The sequence below is a fragment of the Oreochromis niloticus genome, linkage group LG14, assembly GCF_001858045.2.
Source record: "Oreochromis niloticus isolate F11D_XX linkage group LG14, O_niloticus_UMD_NMBU, whole genome shotgun sequence".
NCBI classification, from domain to species: Eukaryota; Metazoa; Chordata; class Actinopteri; order Cichliformes; family Cichlidae; genus Oreochromis; species Oreochromis niloticus.
In genome coordinates, this window is record NC_031979.2 from 33,930,653 (window position 1) to 33,953,521 (window position 22,869).

General features: G+C 37.5%; 1 protein-coding gene and 1 long non-coding RNA gene across 4 annotated transcripts in view; both read left to right on the top strand.

Annotated features, from left to right (window-relative positions):
- The window catches only part of tyw1 (tRNA-yW synthesizing protein 1 homolog (S. cerevisiae)), a 54,423-nt gene extending 42,314 nt beyond the window's left edge, over positions 1–12,109 (top strand). Inside the window, exons 15-16 of the mRNA XM_005465021.4 lie at positions 2,825–2,992; positions 10,671–12,109. Coding sequence (XP_005465078.1) covers positions 2,825–2,992; positions 10,671–10,892 — 390 coding nt within the window. The 3' untranslated portion in view covers positions 10,893–12,109. The remainder of the gene's footprint in view (positions 1–2,824; positions 2,993–10,670) is intronic.
- A 2,980-nt stretch (positions 12,110–15,089) lies between these two features.
- On the top strand, positions 15,090–21,687 carry LOC102081627 (uncharacterized). 3 transcript variants are annotated; one of them, XR_001223535.2, is made up of 6 exons: positions 15,090–15,129; positions 15,499–15,545; positions 16,092–16,215; positions 16,743–16,887; positions 20,219–20,396; positions 21,487–21,687. It is a non-coding gene; the product is annotated as an uncharacterized LOC102081627 (long non-coding RNA). The 3 variants fall into 3 exon arrangements; XR_001223536.2 differs by having other exon boundaries at positions 20,219–20,335; XR_001223537.2 differs by having other exon boundaries at positions 16,785–16,887.
- Positions 21,688–22,869: the final 1,182 nt, after the last annotated feature.

Below are 22,869 nucleotides of genomic sequence, written 5' to 3' on the forward strand. Positions count from 1 at the left end.
ACATTTATGATTTCCATTAAAGGTAAGAGACATAGATTATTTGAACAGGTGAGGGGCTCTTATTATTTTGCTCTATCTCTCCCACATAGTACAATATCTTCTACCATATATCTCAAAGATCTTTCCCCATCTCTTCCTGCTGCACACTCCTCCTGCCCAGGCCCCTTCCTGATGATTTATACAGAGTCCTGAATGGTTGATCTTTATTCAGCAGGCCTCCGGGCAAGGCTGATAACTCCAAGGTCTCCCATCAATTCTGTACAGCGCTCCCACTGTGTTTGCCCTCAGCCACCCAATTTCTGTCTTTCCAAACCCAACCCAAAGAAATTTTACACTCTGTGTTAACTCTTTTTTTTTTTTGGTGCAGTGAATTTGCAATCAGTCTTAGAAGACATATGAGGTTGGATTAGTGTAGAAATGGCTGCAGCTCACAACGGGATTCACAGATCCCCTACAGCTCCTCAGTAGATTGACTAGAATAAATGTGAATGGCAGTCTTGAAATGGGTGGACCGGTGCGAGAAAGAGATCAGTTGTAAAACTGCTGTTTGGGTAGCCTGTCTCTGAGGAGTGGAGTAAATTCTCCAACAGAGAAATGAAACTGTTTGTTTCATTTGACAACCAACTCTTTCTTAAATACTGCTCAGGTGTGCTTTATGCTCTGAAGATGACCTACAGCAGTATATTTTAGCAAAACCATTCAAAGGTTTGTGGTCCATGAAATTTTTATCTTTAGGCATTAACTTTATTGGTTTCACTGCCTTTCACTAAACTTTGTGAGAAACATTACGATCATTGTGAATCACACCTTTTATTTAAAGTTTATGCAGTTAGTCGTTACAGGAACATGATGCAGTGGTTCATGTGTAAAGCTTTAATTAAAAGAAGTAGTGGCTGGCTGGGTCTGTGTAAAGATTTCTTCAAAAAACAGTTATGTCGTGTGCTGTGGATTCTTGCTTTTACCTGCTCTGTAAAATTGTTTTCTTAAATGGTTTTGGGTAACATTTCGCATCTCTGTTTGTGAAGGTCCCCGACTCTTTCCAGTTTTTGCCAAATCAATAATCATGTGTAAATACATCCTTTTTTCCTGTTGTACAGGACTGTTTTTTTTCTGAAAATCTCAAATCTATTCTCATATTTGAATAGGTACTACTGAAAACATTCCTTAAATCCTGATGCATACACTGACTTCTTTTTCCTCTGCACTGCTTTGAGAGGTGTAGTGAACTATTAAGAGACTGGCTCAGTGATTATTCACTAAGAAATACAAAAACTTCAAGCTCCTACAAAACAGTTGTCTGTGACCTCTACAATCTTTTTTGAGTATAATGTAAAGCCTCTTCCAGTAAGAGCAAATGACAGTCTGACATGGGGTTTTAGTCTGCAGCAGATTGTTTCAGATAATGGCAAAAGTTTGTGAAAGGTGTATTCACCTTATTGCTTTCTCCTCTGCAAAAGTTTCTCTTTATCTAGCGCTAAATCACAACAGTTCAAGTTCAAGAGCCTTTACATTGTAAGGTAAAGACCCTACAATAATACAGAGAAAACACCAACAATCAGATGAACCTTATGAGCAACCAATTTGGCAACAGCGGAAGAGAAAGCTCCCTTTTAACAGAAAGAAACCTCTAGTAGAACCAGGCTCAGGGAGGGGTGGGCATCTGCCTTGACTGGTTGGAGAGGAGGGGAGGATGACAAACTGGAACAGAGCCAGTGATTAATAACAACTAATGAATGCAGAGTGGGGTAAGAGCCACTATTGATCAGAAAAGTTGTTGCTGTATATCAAGTCTTATCAGTTTCACAAAATGAGCATTAGTTAGAGTGAGAAACATTGGGGTCAAAAGGTCAATGGTTAGTTGTTAGTCATTGCCATCATGGAGCCAACAAAAGGAACTCATTGCAGCTTAATTAGATTATAATTGACTTGATCAATCAATTACAATCTGAATATTTTTATGCTTTACATTGAACATCTTTGTGGTTCATTTGGATCTATATTGTTTTAAAAATTAACCAGTTTCTTTTTTTATGTTTTTGTGGACTTCTGTCTAGTCTTTCAGTTTCTCCTCAGGATAGTCTACTTTAGATTGCTGTACTCTGAAGAATTTCAAGCAATAATGCTTTGTTTTCAGAAGAAAGTATTTGATCTAATCTTACAGTATCTCACACATGTTATTGGTCTGGCAAATATTTGAAAGTCATTCCTGTCCATAGTATCCAAAGTACAAGCTCAACAGAAAAGACTCTCCATTTTCCAGTCTTAGATATTTCACTCAGTTTCATTTTTCAGTATTGATCTTTTGATGAAGGCATGAACACAGAAGCATTTATGCTTTTAATAGCTGATGTTCAATCAACAAACCACTTCTGCTAAAATATGTTTCTTGGAAAATCTATTTATGTGTTTAAAAAAAGAGAAAGAAAACAAATGGAGTACCAAGCAACTCCTCTACACATGGATGTGTTTTAATGCTCTACAATGGCTGTTTTGCAATTGTAAAGACACCGATTCAGATATGATCTAACAATCGAACTAGTTCTTCCTTTGCTCAACATCTCAAAAAGCTTTTATGAATGTTGGCCTTGTAGTTCGTGCAGTGTTGCTGACAGACACTGCGGCACTAAAAAAATTACTCTGTCACTCAAACTAAGGCCTTTGTATGGAGACAAAAAGCTGTTTTGCTGAAGTTTGTGTAGGAAATTATTTGTCCTTTACTTGCATCGTTTCTCTTCTGTATTTTGTGGGGTAAAAATATGTTTGTTAAAATCTGTAAATCTTTCTTTTCTGTAGTCTGTTTCTGATTGTCTGCTCATGTCTCCAGGGGGTGACATACTGTGGGGAAAGCTCTGCGAGCAGCCTGACCATGGCAAATGTTCCCTGGCACCAGGAAGTGGTCACCTTCGTTCAGCAGCTAGCTGACATGTTGCCTGAATATGAGATTGCCTGCGAACATGAGCACTCAAACTGTCTGCTCATTGCACACACCAAGGTAATAACTCCTACTAAGCCTCCAAAGGTTTGTACAAAACTACATAATGTAGCACATCTGAAGTTTTTGACAATTAAAGAATATTTGATACACAGTAATTATTTATTTGGAGTTTCTTCTCATCATTGATAATTACTTGGATCTCACAGGGATCCAAGTAAGTTTGAAACTTATAGTAAGGTCTGTCAGTTAATGTGAGGAAGATAATAGTCTAATTCTCGTGCTTTGCTCAAGATTATATGAATTTTTTGACAGATAATCTAGAAAAGGTACGTTTTTAAACATTATTAAACAAGAAATTGATTTTCATGAAGTTAGTACCATCTTTGCATCTGATGAAAAATTCTGATTCCTTGTAAAAACTATGAACTTGCACTACTTTAAAAAATATAAAAATGAATGTTATCATTAGGTGATGCATAATTCTCTGTAGTTTTCCAGACACACACCTTTTATCTGTTTTCTCTTCTAAGGTCGTTTTCCAGGCAGCCCAGTGCAGGTTCCTAGTTTTCAAATTGGCATTTTGATTTTTATCTTGTTTCATAATTTATGTAGTTTAGTCTGCTGTCTTTTGAAAATGTCCAAACATCAGCAGGATTTTACTTCGACAGAGGCAAACCCCCAGTCAGTGTTGGGTTCTGCCAAGGCGACTGTCCATCAGCAGTTAATGAATGATGATTAATTGCCATCTTGGCTCTCTCTGACAGGAGAAATTCAAGGCAGCCAGCAAGCAAGGCACCCACACCTGCCTATCACAAAAACACATACACACATAGTAGGAACTCTGTTTGATGTATAGTCACAATTTATGGAACTGCCAGTCCTCCTTATCCTCCTTTTTTCATTTTAGATATTTTATTTTTTTCAGATTGGGGGCAATGGTCCAAGTGTTTCTCTCTGTGGTGTGTTTGTAGACTCCTACTGCCGATTTCTTGTTTTCATTTAAATGTAATTGCTTGAAGCTATAGATATATAAACTGCATATACTGTAAACATCATATCTCTTGGGTCTTGGAAGATTTGAGATATGATTCTAAATAAGCTTTAGTTTCAGCAGTGCTGGCAGCATTGCACAAAGGATGGAATGGATGGAAAGGTTAGCCTGGCTACTGGTGACCATTCTTTTCCAGACTTGAATATCAGTAGCACTACTGATATATATAAACACACTTTTAATATGTGCACTGCACTAAGCAAATAGATAAGAGCCTTCCACTGAATAATTACTGCAGTGATTAATGTGTTTTGGCTGATAACGGGTCATTTAACCTTAACTGATGCAGTGAATAGCTTCTCATTTCTTAAAATACCATGATGGTGGTTGTGGAAAACATGTTATTCCATCTCTAAATGCTAAAATTGTTTATTTATGTGCTGAAAGTACTAAAACTGAGTTAAGAACTGTCAAACACATTACTCAGCCTTGAAATTTAATGGTGAACGATCGTCTTCGTGGTAGAAATGTGGTCGAAAAACATCCTGAATGATCATGATTGGACATCACTTAAACATTTGGAGATCAGATTGTAAAAAATCAACAGTAGAACTCAGAACTCAGTTCTACAGCACGTTGTGAGGGGATTTCAAGGGATTGGACTAAACACTTTAGCCTTAAGAAAACCACTTATCAATTACGCTAGTCAGAAAAAAGCTTCAGTTGTTAAATAGCATAAAGTCTGGACTTTAGAGCAATGGAAAATGGTCATCTGGTCTGATAGGTCCAGATTTATTCTGTTCCAGAGTGATGATCAGGGTAAGGAAAGAGCTGGATGAAGTGATGGAGCCGTCATGCCTAGTGCCTACAGTACTAACCCCTGGGAGCATCACAATGCCAGGAGTCATAAGGCTCAAACTGTGAAACAGTGATCCAGGGAGTAGGAGACATCATTTTCACACAGATTAACCAGCACACAGTCGAGACTTTAATCCCAGTGAGAATCTCAGGGATGTGCTGTGGTCCAGCTCTCCCACCAACAGCACTAGATCTTGGGAAAAAATTAATCAAACTCTGGATGGGAGTAAGTATTGTAACATTACATAGGCTTACTGAAGCCATGCCACATATTGTAACAAATCATTAACTTGTCAGAGATAGCAATGAGGTGCAATGTTTATTTAACATTAGCAACAAATTATTAGGTCTGGGAAAATCTAGTGGACCTTGTAGTTCATAGTATTATCATTAAGTTTCTAATGTTGTAGAAAGCAAAACATTAATTACACTGCCATACTTGTATACACTGCAAAAACTCAAAATCTTAGCAAGTATATTTGTCTTATTTCTAGCGAAAAAATCTCATCACACTTAAAAATAAGACAAAATCAGCTAAAGAGTAACATCTCAGTAAGATATATTAACTTCTTTTTAGACTGTGGATCTTGAAACTAGAAAAATTTCACTTGTTCCATTGGCGGATTTTTTCACTTAATTCAAGATATTTTTGCTTGAAATAAGAGGAAAAAATCTGCCAGTGGATCTCAGTAATATCTTACTGAGATGTTACTCTTTAGCTGATTTTGTCTTATTTTAAGTGTGATGAGATTATTTTGACTAGAAATAAGACAAATATACTTGGTAAGATTTTGAGTTTTTGCAGTGTATTCACTTGCAGGAGACGATGTACATGTTTTATGTTTGCTCTTCAGAATCTGTTTCCATGTTATTTTTAACAGGAATAATAATATGACGCCATATCAGGCAGAAATTGTTTTGGGTGTTTTTTGCTGATTAGAATATTTTGGATGGATCTTAAAATGCGTACTCATGACACTGAATGTTAATAATATGAATATGTTAAGATTGTCGTTCTGTTCTCAAATTCCGTGTGAGATTTATTGATAATTAGACAAGCGTTTTGACTTCATGGAGATAAACTGGAATGTAAGCCCATAGACGGTACAAGTGCACAATAACGATTCGCTGTCTGTGTCTTTTTATCTTTTTCTTCTACTTTTCTTCGGACACACACTTGCACGAGTATGTTGTTTCCTGTAACACACAGTCCACCTGTGTGTTTGTCTGTATTCACCTGAACTCACACATACTGAAAGAATGTGAATATGTTTTTGTGTCTGTATTTAAGACCATACTGTAATTTATAAAACTGCCAGGGAGAAATTGGATTATTATAGATTGTTATTTTCAATGAAACTAATGAGCAACGTTAATAAGAAACTGAATTATAACTTAGGTGGGATTAGCAAGAAAGGCAAAAAAACTCAAATATGGAAGCACTTACTTTTACACTGATTGTGCATAAATATCATTCAAGGTTCAAATTTGAGCGACAAGTTAAAATACTCAGCTGTCAAGGACCATTAATTGAAAGGTCACCGCAGTAAGAGGAGTAATCCCTCAAATCCCTTAACCAAAAAGAGCCAGGTAAAGCCTTTTATTTATTCACCCTATGAAATCTAAAACTAATAATAATTCAGCTTCATAGGAGATGATGATCACCACCATCTCTAAATATACCAAAGCACCAGTTTAAAGCCAGTACCTGCCTTAGATATATCTCTACAGCGCTCTCCAAAAGTACCCTGAATTTTTCCTTTTGCTGCTTTAAGCATTGTAATTTCTCATGAAAACATAACGTAGGTTTTTTGTTATGCTATTTAACAGTCAGCTGTTAACACATGCTCAGAGCAGTGTTAATTTTGACTGCAAATTTTGATTTAGTTTTAACTATAGTCTTTTGAATAAAACATTTAGTTTTAGTCGTAATTTAGGCATCGAGATTTTTTTCATTTTAGTCGATAAAATATCATAAGACTGTAGTAGACTAAATATAAAGTTGATTTAGTTCACTAAAATGTAAAATTTGAAAGTTTGTCATGCTTTTACTGGCATCAAATGTGAAATGTGTGTGTCTAATCTTCTCTTCCACCCAACCGTTGACATTTTGCTGCATTTTTATGAAAAAATGGCGAGCATGTGAGCTAGTGGTACCATTTTCAAAAAAAAAAAAAGATTGGTGGTAGGTGAAATGTGTGCATCTAACCTTTCTACACAAGTTAATTAGTTCTGATTGGATCTTGTCGCTCCAGAATATTTTCATCTCATTTTTATTTATGTGTATTAGTTTTTATTTAGTTATCGTCAGGAAATAAAGGTCCCTGACAAAGACTGTGACACAAATTATTGGTCAGTGAAATTTACATCATTTCAGTTGGTACTTTATAGATGAGTTCATCAAAATTTACAGTTTTAGGCAGAGGAAAAGAAATCGCTATTGGTGCTCCAATGCCAAAGTGTGACTGGAACAACTACATAGACCAGAGTAAAAAAGGAAATGAGGGAAAAAAGGAAAATCAAAATTGAATGAAAACTTGAACCTTCAGATTGAATACCTCCCAGTTATTTCTGTGTAAATATTTACCAATGTGTTTGTGCTGGCACACTGCTGTCTTTGGGCATTCATCAATAATCCAGCAACTTTGGGAATCGAAGGCATTTTTAGGTTCCTCTTGTGAATGAGACTGTTTTGCTTACGGGTCTTCGGGGTTTTGAATATCTTTGTGCGGCAGGAAGAGAAATCAGAATATGAATTCCTTCAGGTTTTATGTCAACTTACATAACAGCAGAATTTAATATGCATCACAGGGAAGCACATCAGTCTCATTTTGTGGGTGTGTGTATATGAGTGTGTCTATTTCTCTATAGCAACTAGCAATAGATCCTCCTTGCACTGACACATCATCATCATTAGTTACTTTTCAACTGCTGGGATCCTCCCATCGCTGGGCATTTCTTTCTCTTTGAATCTCTGCCTCTCTCATCCCTCGTTTTACTTTCCCTGCCACCCTTTTCTCTCTTTTATCTCTTCTCTCCTTCCCCCGACTTTTCTCTGTTATTTTCAGTCTTCTTTCATCCTTCTCGGTTTCATTTCTCTAAGAGCACGGTGCAATGAAAAAACAGTTGAGACCCAACCTTGTTTTTATGAAAGGCGAGCTGACTTGCACGTGGGTGCTTTCAGTAGACTTGTTTAGTTTTTGTTTCAAAGCCTAAATGAAGTCAAACCTTACATCAAATGTGTGAACGTTTATTATAAATGTAGGAACAAAAACATCTTTGTCCCTTCTGGGCTACTGTATGTGTTACATGTGCCTGCACAGAGATGCATTTTTCAAAGATCTTGGGTCAGTAAGTAAAACAGTGTTTTACAGGCAATTTACTTTCTTAGCTTAAAAACAGGAAGACCACTTACTTTTACAAAATATTAATGTTAATCATGTCTCTGCTAGCTCTATAGGCAAACCGTATATAGAAATTTTGTCTAATTTCATTGTTTTATTATGACACTATTATGACACTTTTGGTTCACGTTATGCACACACTGTTATTATCATTATCATTATTATTATTATTATTGTTATTATCATTAGTGTTATTAGTAATACAAATTATGCCAGGTACATTGCAGAGTATCACTCCTAAATATTTCATTCTATCTTTGGTGGTTTTGCAAGTTTTCAACCAGTTTAATGACAGTGCTGCAGTCTTTTGACATTTCTGTGATCCATCTCACAGAGTGAGGTGTTTTAACTGTCTGCCCTGAAGCTATCATTTGATTGCTTTTATGAAAGGTTTTTCACACGGGCTGTGTAAAGCACTCAGCGTGGTAGTGCATTGGTAACCTGTAGGTGCTGTGAAGAGCTATGTTTGTTTCTGCTGTTGTTGCTCTTTTAGCCCCACAACAAAGTCGAATCTTAAATCTTAGTAGACAGAGCACTTCTTTGTAGTTTGTGTTAAAATTGTTCACTCCGATTATTATCGCTGCATTTCATGTATAAATTTTTTATCATTGTGGGGGGGTTAAAGCTTTTTCCTTTCTGTTCAAGATAACTTTTTAACATATTAGCTTTTGACATTTAGCTTCTATCAGGCTATGCACAGGACTGCACACAAGTGCCTCTCCTGGTTGAATACCTCCTTCTGCAAAGCCAAAGAGCTATGTAAATCCAGCATAACTTGGAAGAGTGCTTATTTCGAGTTTACTGTACCTCCAGTTGATTATAATCTATAGACAGAGAAAAGCTGAAGCGGTCTTCCATCCATCCAGTTGCTGAGAATTTGTGTGTGAAGGTAATCTACAGCGCAGTGACATGTTCTGACATGAAAGTAGCTCATTTAGTTAGTTAAAACCGCTGGCTGCCTTGTTCTCCTCTAAGACGGCACAGCTTTGCTCTCACAGAGACAGTAATTGTTTACCGACATGCCAGCTAAACAAATATAGTCCTTCCTCATTACAACAAACATCAACTCCCAACAGGTGATGCTTCCATTATTTTGACTCTTCTTGGGCTTCATTAGAAGTGGCAAAGAGATTTTCTCTAATGGCCTAGGAAAGCACTGGGTCATCGACAGGTTAACGTTCAAAAGCCATTCTCCCTCAGTGAGGCATCATTAGTCTTTAAAGGGGCAAATCAGCATTCATGAGTAAAAAAGAAATTCATCATTTTAAGGTGCTATCTTTTTTCTTTTTGGAAGAAAGTCAGTGATGTGATGTTACTCTCGTTTCCACTTGTTTATGAATAAAGTGGTAGGAGCAGTTTGGTGCGTGACAATTTTAAAGTGGTGAGCCCAAGTGCGCTCATGGGGGTCAGGCTAAAGCAGAAGTGAACCTGAAACAAATTTTAAATGCTAAAAGCACAATGTTTGTCCCCAGTGACAACATGGTGACATTTTGCATCCAGTTACAGCTTATAGAAAACTTCCAAGTCTTCAGGGAGCACTTTGAAATTCAAGCTTTGCTGTACAGTTTGTTATAAATAGCATCAAACTTCAGAGAAGTTTGGTTTATATAACGCACGCTTGCTTCTTTGCCTGCCCCCCGTTTCTTTTCAGTCTTTCCCACCTTTGCTGATAACAAGGAAAACATCGTATTGTATCAACTAGAGAGCACTGGTGCATGCTGGGAAAGTAGAGGTCACGCTCTTCACCCACTGTGCTCGTCAAGGAAAACAGGCAGGCTTAGCGAATGATGATGGAGGCTCTTCCCTCACTGTCAAACACACAAGCTGTTCTCTCTTTCCCTGGTAGTCTGTGTGCCCCACTCAATAAACACACACACACACACATTCTTTTTAGCTCCACGCTCCCATGCCCATTTATCTCTGCTCTTTTTTTCTCTTTAGTGAGATAGATGGCAAATTGGGTGATGAAGAAAGAAGCAGTGATTGATAAAACAAGTGATGGGATTGGAAGGGAAGTGGAGGAGTTGATGAATCCCACACCATTTAAAGAAAGGCTCAACTTCTGGCCAGTGGTGAATGTGGAGGAAGAAGCTCTTTAATTACTGTTTATCTTTCACACCTGTGAATTCTTTATTGTTGAATTTACAGCAAAAGTGTTGTGTGAGCCTTTGCTTTCTGCTTTGCTTCAGTTCCAGTGAAATATCCTGTATAAATGAAATATGTGCATCTCTTGTTTTACTTTCATGAAATCACAGATGCATGAAATTTGATAGGTGATATTATTTTCTGATATGGAAACGGCTGACATTGGATACTAATTTAGGGCCGTCTCCTTAAATTAGTATTGAATTGCAAACAGCCTTAGCAAAAGATTTGCAAAAGCTCAGAGTTTCCACATACAGATCCCTAAACTCTACTTGGATTACTGCGTCTTGCTCATCTACAACCTTGTTTCTCTGTCTTTTTGTTTCTGTGGTTTTAGTTCAAAGTGGATGGCGAGTGGTGGACATGGATCGACTACGAACGCTTTCAGGAACTAGTCCAAGCTTATGATGAGAGTGGAGGACAGCAGACTTTCTCTGCCTTGGACTACGTAGCCAAGACTCCCAGCTGGGCTCTGTTTGGAGCCCAAGAACAAGGTTTCGACCCTGCTGAGACACGTTTCCAACGACGCAACAAAAGCAAAGACATCTCAGGATGCTGATAGATGAGCGAGAGAGAAAAAACAGACAGAGGTAGAGTTACTATAGTGAGCGCCAATACTTAAATAAAAAACTGAAAATTTAGGGTTTGTTGTTGTTATTGCTATCCTCTTGGAGCTTCAGAGTTATTTGTGTGTCTGTATGTCCACAGCTGCTTTCCTTGTCATGTGGACTCCCTGGTTTAATTTCTCTTATATTTGATTTCTTTTGACATAACCTTTAAAATCAGCCAAGGACCAGAAGAAATTTACTCACTCCTATTTTCTAGGAATTTCCCGCAACATCAGGTTATTGCTTCTTTTTCTTCATAGATGTGCCTAGATCTTTAAAATACCTGACTTTTTGAAATTATTATTATAAATATGAATGGCATTGATCCTTGTGATAAGGCAGTGGCAATATTTTACTCTGTTGAAACCATTGATGGGTTTTTCACACGATCTCATCTTCATTTCTAAAGCTTTTAAATCCAGGTTTTAGTGATGCAACTGCACAGTACAGGACAAGATTAGCACATAAGGAGTAGTGCCTATATTTCTCCTTATGTTGTCCTTGGGAGCGCCGCATCTTTCCCGGGCACCTTTGCTCTCCCTCCTACTCATTAGGACTGTGGTTGTTTTTATTTAGAAGGAAAAGAGTTGAGCAGTGAGAGAAGAGCATCAAGGCTGCACCTCCATGGGAGAGTCGTTTTACAGCACATACTTCTTGAGGCTCTTTTTTTTTTCCAGTTTTCTTCCAATGCATTGCATTCTCTCTTTTCTGGCAGTGTCACCTTTGACTGGTTTCACCACTTCGTATCTGGATGATAGATAATATGTAGCTTTTCAAACATATGATGTGAACTGTTTTATTAAAAACAAAATCTTGTGTTTGAAGTATTTCAGTACCGTAGTCATAAAAAACTGTCAACATTTTGTGTTTGATCATTTGAGCTAAACTAAGAAATGTTTAAAATGTTTAATATGATAAAGTGGGCATGGTTGTATCACTATTTCACATCAAAAACTCAGAATCTTAGTCTAAAACAGGTCATAGCTTAATTTACACAACCCTGGGTACAAAGATGAACCAGATTAAGGTTGAAGTTTAGATTGGATTGGTACTGTAATTTTTATATGTGGATGAAAATCTACAAATTCAGATGAATTTGGTTTGTTTTGTAAGGTCTCTGACGTGGCGGTGTGTTAATGTATCACTGTAATAAATTTCTTTGCAATAATGGTCTTTCTCATTCGTGAATTTCATACAGTTCAAAGAGATCTTAAAGCAAATAACAATAACTTACTGGACTTCTCGCAGATTTTTGTTGTCTTTTTACTTGCAGCAGTGCTGAGAAGTTGACATTTTAACAAAGGATGATTGTGGCAAAAGCTTTCTAGGCTGCACTTAGAGGCCACAAGGAGAGCACTAACTGAACAAAAGTGATTCAGACATACAGTAGCCCCTTTTTTAAATTTCCACATGTGACTTTGGTACTTCAGAAAAAAAAACATTAAAGCTGATGGCAGTGGTGCGTTAGGCATTTTTACACATTATCCTGTACAGAAAACTTGCATTATATGTAATCTACAGTATTGTGCAAAGGTTTTTAGCCATCCTTCATTTCTTTATATTAATATATAAAGAGAAAAAAATGCAATGTATTTTTGGGGACTTTCATTTTTAATTTTTATTATTTTTTTGTTATGTGTAGACACAAAACTAATTTGTCCCTTGAGTTAATTGGCTTTTTTATGCCTGAATGATTCATAGATAAGTGTTAAGTGGCTTGACAAACAAGCAAAAACAAAAACATTCCTTTAAAATTGGTCAGCTTCAAGGACTGGGGAACTATTGCTTCAGACCACTTTAAAATAAATTAGAAGCAAGGGACATAAAACTCACAGTGGCACTCAGCTGTTCAGAAATTATGTTCTTTTCAAAATCCTGTGTCTCATTTTTTAGTCTGCAAGGTGTGGAGTAATTTATGTAAACTGCGAGTCTTCGTGCAGTTGGAATATTCTTTGAGCTGTAGTATTGTTAGGTTTTTAAGATTACATATGGCCAGGTCGGGCACAAAGTCACTATTTAGCTATTCCTAAGAAAGCAGGGCTTCATAGTTCCTGCTGATGCAAGAAATGTTGAGATTCTTGAGTGTGGAGATTGTGGGGTAAACTGAAAGGTTAAATAAGTAGAGCTGCATGGCTTCATCTTTATTTCAGTCTGCAATTACCACAGACAAAAGAAAAGAAAGCTGTCTGGTTGTCTACTTCTATATAAGAGTAGGTGGATGGCTCTACTGCAGATAATAGCATTTTTTCTTTCGTTTTGCAATCAACAAGAAGCAATTCCCTTTTTTTCTTTTTTAAATAAAATGGTGGGGCTCCTCAAAAATAGCTGTCAAACATTAATAAGCACCAGTAATATGTAATCGATATATACTGTCCTTCACAAAGTTGAGGTAAAAATGCCTTACGTGACTTTTAATCTGAATGTATGTAAAGCATGAGAGCACATTGCAAATTTACAGTTATTTCTGGCTTTATTGGTTTAACTGTACCCGTCTCTGCAGTTTATAGTGAAATGTCAGAAGCATCTCAGACACGTCAGGAGTGGCAATCTGCCTGGAGATGTTAGGCTTGGGGTTGAGGTGACTGGTAATAGCTCCTTTTCCACAGGGAACTCATGATAAGAGAGCAGTATATACACATTTTTGTTTTGTTAAGTTAATTGCCTCCTTGAAGACAGAGCTCCCATGTAAAGAACGTGATACTGTTGCATCATTGGGTTGATGAAGTGTTACGTACAGTAGGTAAGTCTGACTGTATTGAGGCAAAGGCTCATTTGAAGGTGATTATTAAAACATCTAATTTCAATTGGTTTTGATTGCTATGCATCATTGATTCACTCACTCCTTGTGAACAGCAGATAGAGGTCATCTATTAATTAGAAGGTTGGTGGTTCGATCCCTTGCTGCATATTTGGTCTGCATGCCAAATATCCATGGGCAAGATACTAAAAATTCCCATTTCACTTAATGGCTAGACTGGTGTATTTTAGTTTTTATTCATTATATAATCTTAAATCTGCAAATTTATCTGCCAAACATGGCTGTTATTTTTATTGTGTTATTGTGCAACACATTTAATCAGCACTGACTCCTGTCGACTCTTTTAGGAGTTTGTGTGATTAAGCAAGACAAATTTCTAATGTCAAAAGGAACATAATGAAAGCATGTTGTTACGTCCACAGTGGAATAATGGATTCAAAATAATCATTTCCCCATGATTGACATGTTCCCCCTTGTGTGCTTGCAATGTTTATTGCCATTAAGACTGGAAACTGGTGCACTCTCAAAGCCGCTTTGGATTCAGGGGTGCTTTTTATCAAATGGCTTTAATGTCAGTGTAACTATGAAATGTCTACAAAAGAGTTTTATCCAGTAATACTGTGAAGCACTTTGTTGTTGCAGTTGCAGGTGACAGTTCTGGGTTCAAGACTGTTTCAAGAGTAGGCCATTACAATATACACAAGAATAAATCTAACTGAATAAAAATATTTCTTTGTATGGAGAAATTGTTATTATTATTACTATTGTTATTGTTGTTATTATGTGAAAGCATTTTTAAATGAGAGAGAAGTACTTAATGAGCGACACAAACTGAAAAAGCGTGTCCATGTGCTCGGGGAGGACTGACGGAGGATGATCTCTGCCCCCCCATCTCAAGAGCTGGATCCTAAGCCCCAAACCCTCTAAATAAGCATATAGTGAAAACATATGCAGAGGCTAAAAACACACACCCGTGACAGACCAGAGACTGATGGAGATTTATGTGATGGACTGAGCAGTGAAGGAAACTCAGGCACAGGTTAAAGTCTAAAAACAAGTTTTTGTTTTTTTTATTTAACCCAAAAACAAAGTTGGTTAAATTATACAAAAAAATCAAACTCTTGAGCCCATAAAAGAGGTCAAAGTAACAGAACTCTACTCAAAGTTGACAACAAACAATACTAGCAACTCAAACAAACTGACCTGCTTAAACAAAGGGGAAACTTAAATAGTGGCTGATCAGCACACAAAAACACAAAAAAGGGGGTAGAACACAAACAACATAACTGAAACTAACATAACAATTTCCAATTCCCCTCCTGATCCAGAGTTATGGTATGAGCCAATTTGCTGGTCTCCATATAGGCTTGCTCCACCCCTTTTCCACCTCTTGGCTCATCAATCAAGGGACTGGAGCAGCTGCAACTGAGGTCACTCAGAAAACAAAGATTAAATCATTAATAACAGTCTAAAATGTGCACACTTATTTTAGAATACAGTATTATGTGAATATGTAAATTAATTCTAAACCAAAACCAGTTATTTATTATCCTGTAAATTAAATCCTATATTTAAAGAAAGAAAAATGTGAGTGTAGTGTTATATGTAAGCCTCTACACTAATATTTGGTGGATATTACCACTGTGTGGCTGTAACTGCAGCCATCACAACTTATTTCATCCAAAATGCTTTGTTAGGTGCAGATGTAAAGTGCCATTTTAAAGCAGGGGCTACCAAGGGATATTATTTTTGGCATGTAGGAAATTTAATCTCTTCACTTTTAATTATTTTCCTGCTAGGTGTGGATTCCACTATCTCTTTGGAGGCCAAAAGAGTACGAGCAAGGGTCAGTATGGGGATTTGTCAATGAATCATTTCCTTTACAGCCGTGGTTAAAACTTGTTGTAGGTGTTCAGTTTTTCTCCTGTTTATGTCCCAGAGGGACATCCATTTAAAGCTGCTGCCAGTGTGTACAAGCTCACAGGTAGCCTCTGATTGTGAGGCTGTAAACACTTTGTCTTCAAGTCCATGGATCATTCTGCCTTACAGCATCCACTCAGCACTGTAACCTGGGGGTAAACTGTGTATTTATAAAGGTGCCATTTTTAAGTGTGTGTCTAGAAGCATCCTTTAATGTGCCCAAACCTCATGGGAATGTGAAAGTGATAATGATTTTTGCAGATGACTGGTAAATGTGTTGGAGGATATGATTGCGTGTTTTTCAGAAGAGAAAAAAGTCTGTTTGCCTGACTGGCGAATGTTCACAGCCTGTTTCAAACCATTACTCAGTGCCTCTTCTTCGTCTTCAGCGTCTGTGGGCAGCGTGTAGACTTGTAGGTATATGCATATAATGTTTATAACTGTACATCTGTGTGTTTCCTGTTTGGGCCAGATGTCCAAAGAATCTGGGCTCTAAGCAGCTTCTTGTTCCTGAGTTAATCCAGTCTGCGTCCATGTGTAACAGACCGTCAGTCCTAGTTGGTTTACCTGTCTCAAAAACCTGCTCCTGGATTGTGGTAAGTAAAATCTTTGACTTCCTGTTGTCAGGTGACCCTTTGCACTTTTAAGTTACCTGCTGACAGTAGTTTTAGGTATGTCTCCTCATGTATTATGACAATATTATATAACAAAACATGCATTTTAACAATTATTGAATATGCTGTAGTTTAACTGACATTATTATTATTTTTTTACCATCTTATTAAACTAATCTTTTTAGTAATGTGAATGTTAGCATTAGTATTAACAGGGTCATGTGACAACTGAGGCTTATTTTAAACATTAATTTTGGGGGGGTTTCTAGTGGGGCTGTGACAAGAAATGAAAAAAAGAATAAATATGCATTGTGTACTCTACTGAATGCTTTCTTCAGTGTATTGTGCTTTGAATACTGACATGCTCATGTTCATCTTTGGTCTAAAATGTCTGAAAAGGATGACCTATAAACCTGCTCACACCCAACTGTGTTTATATCTATATTACCTGTACATTCAGAAGCTTCTGTGACTGCTTTGCTTGTCTGTCTGTACATAAATGAATTCAGACGTGCGGGGATGAGTGTGTCGGCACTCTGTCAAATCAACAGATTTCCAGGGAGCAGGAGCCAAATGTTAAGATGCCCGCTGCCAAAGAGGAAACTGCTGAAAAAAATAAAAGCCTCATACAACTGAAACAGGGACCCATGTCTGGTATTATAATGCTTCATTACAAGTTAATGTATTTTCCTTCAGTTCTTATGTTACATGCTCAGATTGCTGTGGTTCATCTGTGGCAGGAGAGCACAGATCACACCCCGAGAATGTGTGATGTGAATCGTTCTGCTCCAGCTTCTTTCTCGTGCACTTAAATTCATTTGTCACATCACTTGAAGCAGCAGTGAAGCTCAACTGTTAGTACAAGCCCACAAATGTTCTATCAACACATACACCTGACCTCCTGTTGGTTGACTAAATTAACTTTGCTCACTCATTTATCATCTGGGTCGTCATAGTGCATTACTCAAAGATGCAACTGCTTAAAAACTGACATTTGCCCCTAGAAGTGTTGGGATGCTGTATCGTTTGGTTGTAGCGTGTCGTGTCTGTATGAGACAGGTGGGGAGAACAACCTTGATTTAGCTCATATGCTAATCCCCTCTTAAAACAAAGTGACTCAATTAACCAAATGACCGTCTAATGAAGGCATCGCCTCGCATATTGATGCTTTATTTTCAAAGGAGGATTTGCATTCTAATGGTGTAATGAATTCTCGCCTGACTGCTGAGTGGTGGTAAATCACACAGCAATGCGATGAATCATAGAAAATCTGTCTCAATAATGAGTGCTGAAATGCGTGCAGGGCGCAGAGTGATTAGGAGAGATAGGTGCTAATTGCCTACTGTGTGTCCTGGATCATTGTTTCTTTCCTCAGGCTCAGCTGTCATATGGTCTGTTTCACAACTCGGTGAATAAAAGGGGAAACGTCCATGCAAACATTTTACACCATCAAAAGCAATTAGCAAAATCAAGCTGAAGGTTAAACTTCTTTACTGTCTTTTTTGCTTTCTTTAGCACCATTAATGTTGACCTGCAAAATAAGTTGTATCCAAGTCAAAATACCTAATTTCACAAAATTAAGTATGAACCAGGCTATATCTACCTTATCTGGCTTCACTTACTGTAATGTAAGAGTCACATGAGTCACCTTCATTCATATACTGTACCAGCCCAAGAGACACCTATCAGCTCTCACCCCGTGGCAGCTGGGATAGACTCCAGTCTCCCTGTGACCCTGAATTAGATAAGCGGAAGAGGATGGATGGATGGAAACAAAATAATAAAATACTAGAATTTCATTCTACCTATGTCAGCACACCTGTCAGTTAAGACAGCAATCCCCTTACTCCAGTACGTAAACATATACAGATGTTATGAACTTCTCTGCTGTAAAGTTTGTCATTTTCATGTGAGAGTCTATGAGGATTGCTTATTTTTTTTAGAGCCGGCCTCAAGTCCCATGACAGGAACTGTGTCATTTAAGCCTTGGCTTCATTTTTCAGCTCCAGAGGTTACCACTTGTTACCTCAATAACATAACCTGGAATTTCCCAATCTACCTGTGAGTATGATCATTCACAAACATAGGCAGGCCCAATCCACAGAGTGACATATTTTAAAAACAAGAAGGAAACTATAATATTAGAAAAATATGAAGTTGATAATATGGTCTGAAAGCAACACAGCTGCTGGAGCTAAAGCAGAGGAGAGCAGAGCAGAGAGAGAGGGACTGTGCACATGTAAAAGCTCTGTACTGTATGAAAAGTATTAAAAAGCACTGTATTAATGTGTGCACTTCAAGACTTTTGAGTGGCCACAAATAATAGAAAAGCTCGACATTACCGAAATCTCAAATTAAAACCAAAAAAGGTAATCTAAGGAAAAAGAGAACTTCTATCTTCACTGCCCATCACTGAGGTGTCATAATAATGTCTATAATTACTTCTGCATTTCATTGAATTAATAAATTGGTTAAATTAAGAAATTCCTACGTTGCATAAGACTTATTCTTAGATATTCTTTCAGCTTCAACTTTATCAGTGTTAAACTGTCTGAGAGCAAAAATAAGCACATATAAAAACATAACACAGACTGACTTCCAGTGCAAGGCTTTAGAGTTATATCACCATTTCAAAACTTATGGTAAACTACTTGTAGCCAATAAAGACAACTTTATATAAAATTTATATTTATGATTTTTGCCAGTCAAAGTCTTTGAATGACTTTTACTTTTACCAAGGTCCATGACCTCTCTTATAGTGGTATTATTTTTCAGAGAGCTGATTGGTTATTAGGTTTTTGTTTTATATGTATAGATCCTTTATCTTAAACTAATCTGCTCCAGAGCAGATTAGGTCTGAAGAATAAGTTTCCACGATCCTATCAAAAGCAAATCCAATTTGTAAAGAGTTGAACTTCCTTCTCTAAGCATCAAAACCTTCTTCATTATATAAAGTGACTTAAATGGTTATGTATTAAGTTAGGATGCTGTTGTAGTTGAAGGCACTGTAAGAAAGTTTCTACGAACTGATGCACATCATAAAAATATACAAAATTACAATCACAACCAGAAAGCCAGCGATAGTTCATTCGATGCTCCGTGTCCAGGAAGTATATGTAGCACAATTTCATGTAAGAATGATTGACTTGGCTCCATCCTGTTTTCATCCACTTACAGTGGGGGGCTGTGTCTGTATGTACACTAAATCTTGCATTAAGACTTTAACGATGCTCATTAGAATAAACAAAGTGGCAACAAAGACTCAGTGTACATGTACTGGGAGCACGCACAATGCTCTCAGTACATCTCCTTTTAAATATATTATCATTTAAATTGAGAGAAAGAGAGAGACAGTAACAATCTAGATTTTAAAAAGGTTGTCATATGCTATTCATGTGTTTCTGTCCCATGGAGACTGAGTGTGCGCAAGCATGAGCGAGACTATTGGTGGGTTTATAGTACATTATTCTGTAACCTTTATGTGCTGTGTTCTGCTATCCACTGCTGAATTTGACTGATGAATGGATGAGAGGCAGGTTAGCAGACAACAAGCCTGGGTTGCACAAGGTGACTGAAATAAAGACCTGTGATACTTGCTCCATCCATAAGGGAGCATCCATCCATCTTCTTCTGCTTAACCAGTTCAGGGTCAGGAGGGGGAGTTGACACCCTCTCCCAGCTGTCATAAGACAAAAGCTAAGTGATAAGCAACCACTCACACCTATGGACAGTTCAGAATCACAAGTTAGCCTAACCCCATGCATGCCTTGGACAGAGGCCCTCCAGCCGGTGGGTAGATTCAAACCAAGGACCTTTTTACTGGGAGGCCACTGCACCATTGTGCTTGCCCTCAAAGAGAGATATTTTTTAAACTGACCTTTAAGATGATAGTTTTTAGCTAACAAACATGTTAACGGTCTGTCTCCTTTGCCCAAAATGTGAACACGGCATCCTCTAAACAGTCCCCTTTGTCCTTTAAATGCAGGTGAGTCTTGTTCTGTGGAGGCGGTTCTTCTATGATGTGCCACGTGAGAAGACAGATGGTTTGAAAGAGGAGCAAAGGAGGCCATGCATGTCTGCTGTGAATAATCGTTGAATAGAGGTGTCTGCTTACATCTCCAGCTATCAGCCAACTACAATGCAGTCTTAAAATTCCATCCCAGGTGCTTCAAACCCAACTCACCTTGATGACTCAGGTGACCTCAGTAGGTCACATGATAGGATGGGGCAAGGTCTCACAGCGGTTTCACCCCACCCCCTGAAGTGTTGGTACTGTAATAACTTTCTGGAAGTACTTGCACGAAATTCCACTCTGAAAATAATTCTATTTTAATGAAGCATAAAAATAATTTTTAAAACATGCAAATGCAACTTTTACCAACAAAAATGTAACAAAATGTCCCTGCACAATTTAGACAGAGAGACTACTCAGATGTCTAGGACAGAAATCTTTCTAGCCTATTCTTATACTATAACCACCAACTGAAGATTACCGTACGAAATGCTCTCCTTTTTAAATCACCTCTCTTTAGATCAGTTCTCCTTCATTCATGATTCACATCCAACAGGGATATTTTGGCACATTTACAGACAGGCTGCTGTGATGTGTAACTCCCTCCTGTTCACTGCAGTTTTTGGTGATTAAGAAGCTGAGGTTGAGTAAGCGAATCGGTTTAATGTGAAAAATATTAATGTAAAGTAAACAATTGTACAGCTATTTTAAAATATGTCTGTTAAAGCAGGACATTTGCCTTAAATCAGACACCATCTCTCACCGGGGTTATTACTCTTTTGTTCTTAAATCAGTTTAGTTTCATTTAGTTTCCAGAATGAGTTTTCTGGTTTTAGTTTAATTCTTATTGTTTAAAAATTTGAGTTAAAAACCGAGTTAGTATAAGTATTACAGTAAAAACACAGAACCTTTTGAAAGCAGCTGACTCAGTGTTGCAGAAATCCAATGTCTCAAGAAAAATGTCCATTAATGCCTCATCGGGCAACCAGTGATAACAATGTTTTACCAAACACACAAATACTAAAACTAAGAATATTTCCTCTATGGTTTGTTTTGGTTAGTTTTCCAAGTTAAAAGCAATTTCAGTTGATTTTTCATCTTTTTCTTAGAAGCTTTATTTGTTTTTTATCTTAGTTAACTACAATATTTTATCACATATATTTTAACTAGAGTAACCTTGTCTCTCACTCGATCCATGACAACAGCACAGCTTTGAAATTTTTATTTTGTCTGCTCTCCAGATACCTGACCACCCAGCGTGATGTTTTTTCAGAAGCCATGCATCTGACCTCCGTGCAGAAGAAGAGACTTGTTCAATTATATTTGGCCACAGCGCCTTCTGTCAATAACAGGGTAAACCATGGTAACCGTGAACTGACTGCACTATGTTCCTCAGACACGACTTGAACTTGAACTGAAAGGTTTTTTCCCCAGAAAAATAAATAAATAAAATATCTACACTCTTACTGAATTTTAAAAATCACCAGGGTGTATTTTTGCATTTATTTAATCAGATTTATTTGTACTACTTCCTCACAGCAACAATTAGAAAGCAAGCAATTTAAAGCTGCTAGTTAACAGGTCCTGTCTTTGAACTGTGGGAGGAAACTGACACTAAAGGCTCTAAACTGCCAGAGGTGTGACTCTCAGTGTGAATGTGTTGGACTGCTTGTGTGTGGTGGAGCAGCAACTTGTTCTAGGTGTTCTCTGCCTTCTGCCAATAGATTCAGGGAAAGTCTTTTTGCCACCGTGTCATAACATTATTGTCACAGAAATATTGTTGATCAAACTCTATTTTTCCCTGGTGTTGAAATCCAAAATCATATTCATAAGGATTTTTATTAGTATTGGTTATTTCAGTTTGGTGTTAAACCAGAGCTCATAACATTGCTTTAAAGACACGGATGGTAAGCTCCCATTTCACAGAATCATAATGCAATGAATGAGATATTCAGAATCATAGCTCTGACAATAGCCATTTAGTATTCACAGAGTATCACAGAGTTCTAAAAAGACAGTCCTCCTCTTTGTCCCCTACAGAGATAAGCAGCAGGGAGAAGCTTTGTGGTCTTCAGCTGCTGTCAAGCCTCTTCATTGAGGACTTTAATTTTGTTTCAGCAAATCCAGAGCAGATGAATTGACGCATTAGATTCCATTTTGAAAAGTTACATGAAGCCACAGCAAAACCAGAGACATTGTGACTCATTCCATCAAGAACACACACACACACACACACACACACACACACACACACACACACACAGGCTCAGAAATGCTGTCACACTGACACATGCACATACACACACCTCATGGTGATGAGCTTTCTTTGGCTGAACTGGCGCAGGAACTGAGCACAGATTGGTTACGTGATGCATGGTAGCTGTATGTGCATGTTCGGATGTGTGTGCAGAAAAGCTAATATCAAAATAGCTTGCAACACTGCCTGCTTGATGTGCATAATAAGCCCAGAGCTGATAAAAACTGCTAAGACTGCAATTTATTCAAACATACTTCTTCTAAATTGCTTGGTTAATGACCTACCAAGCTTACTTGTTTACCTATTATAGGGGTTCCTTTATAGCACAGCCTCAATGAGAAGCTCTTTTTTTTTCAAGTAGTTATTA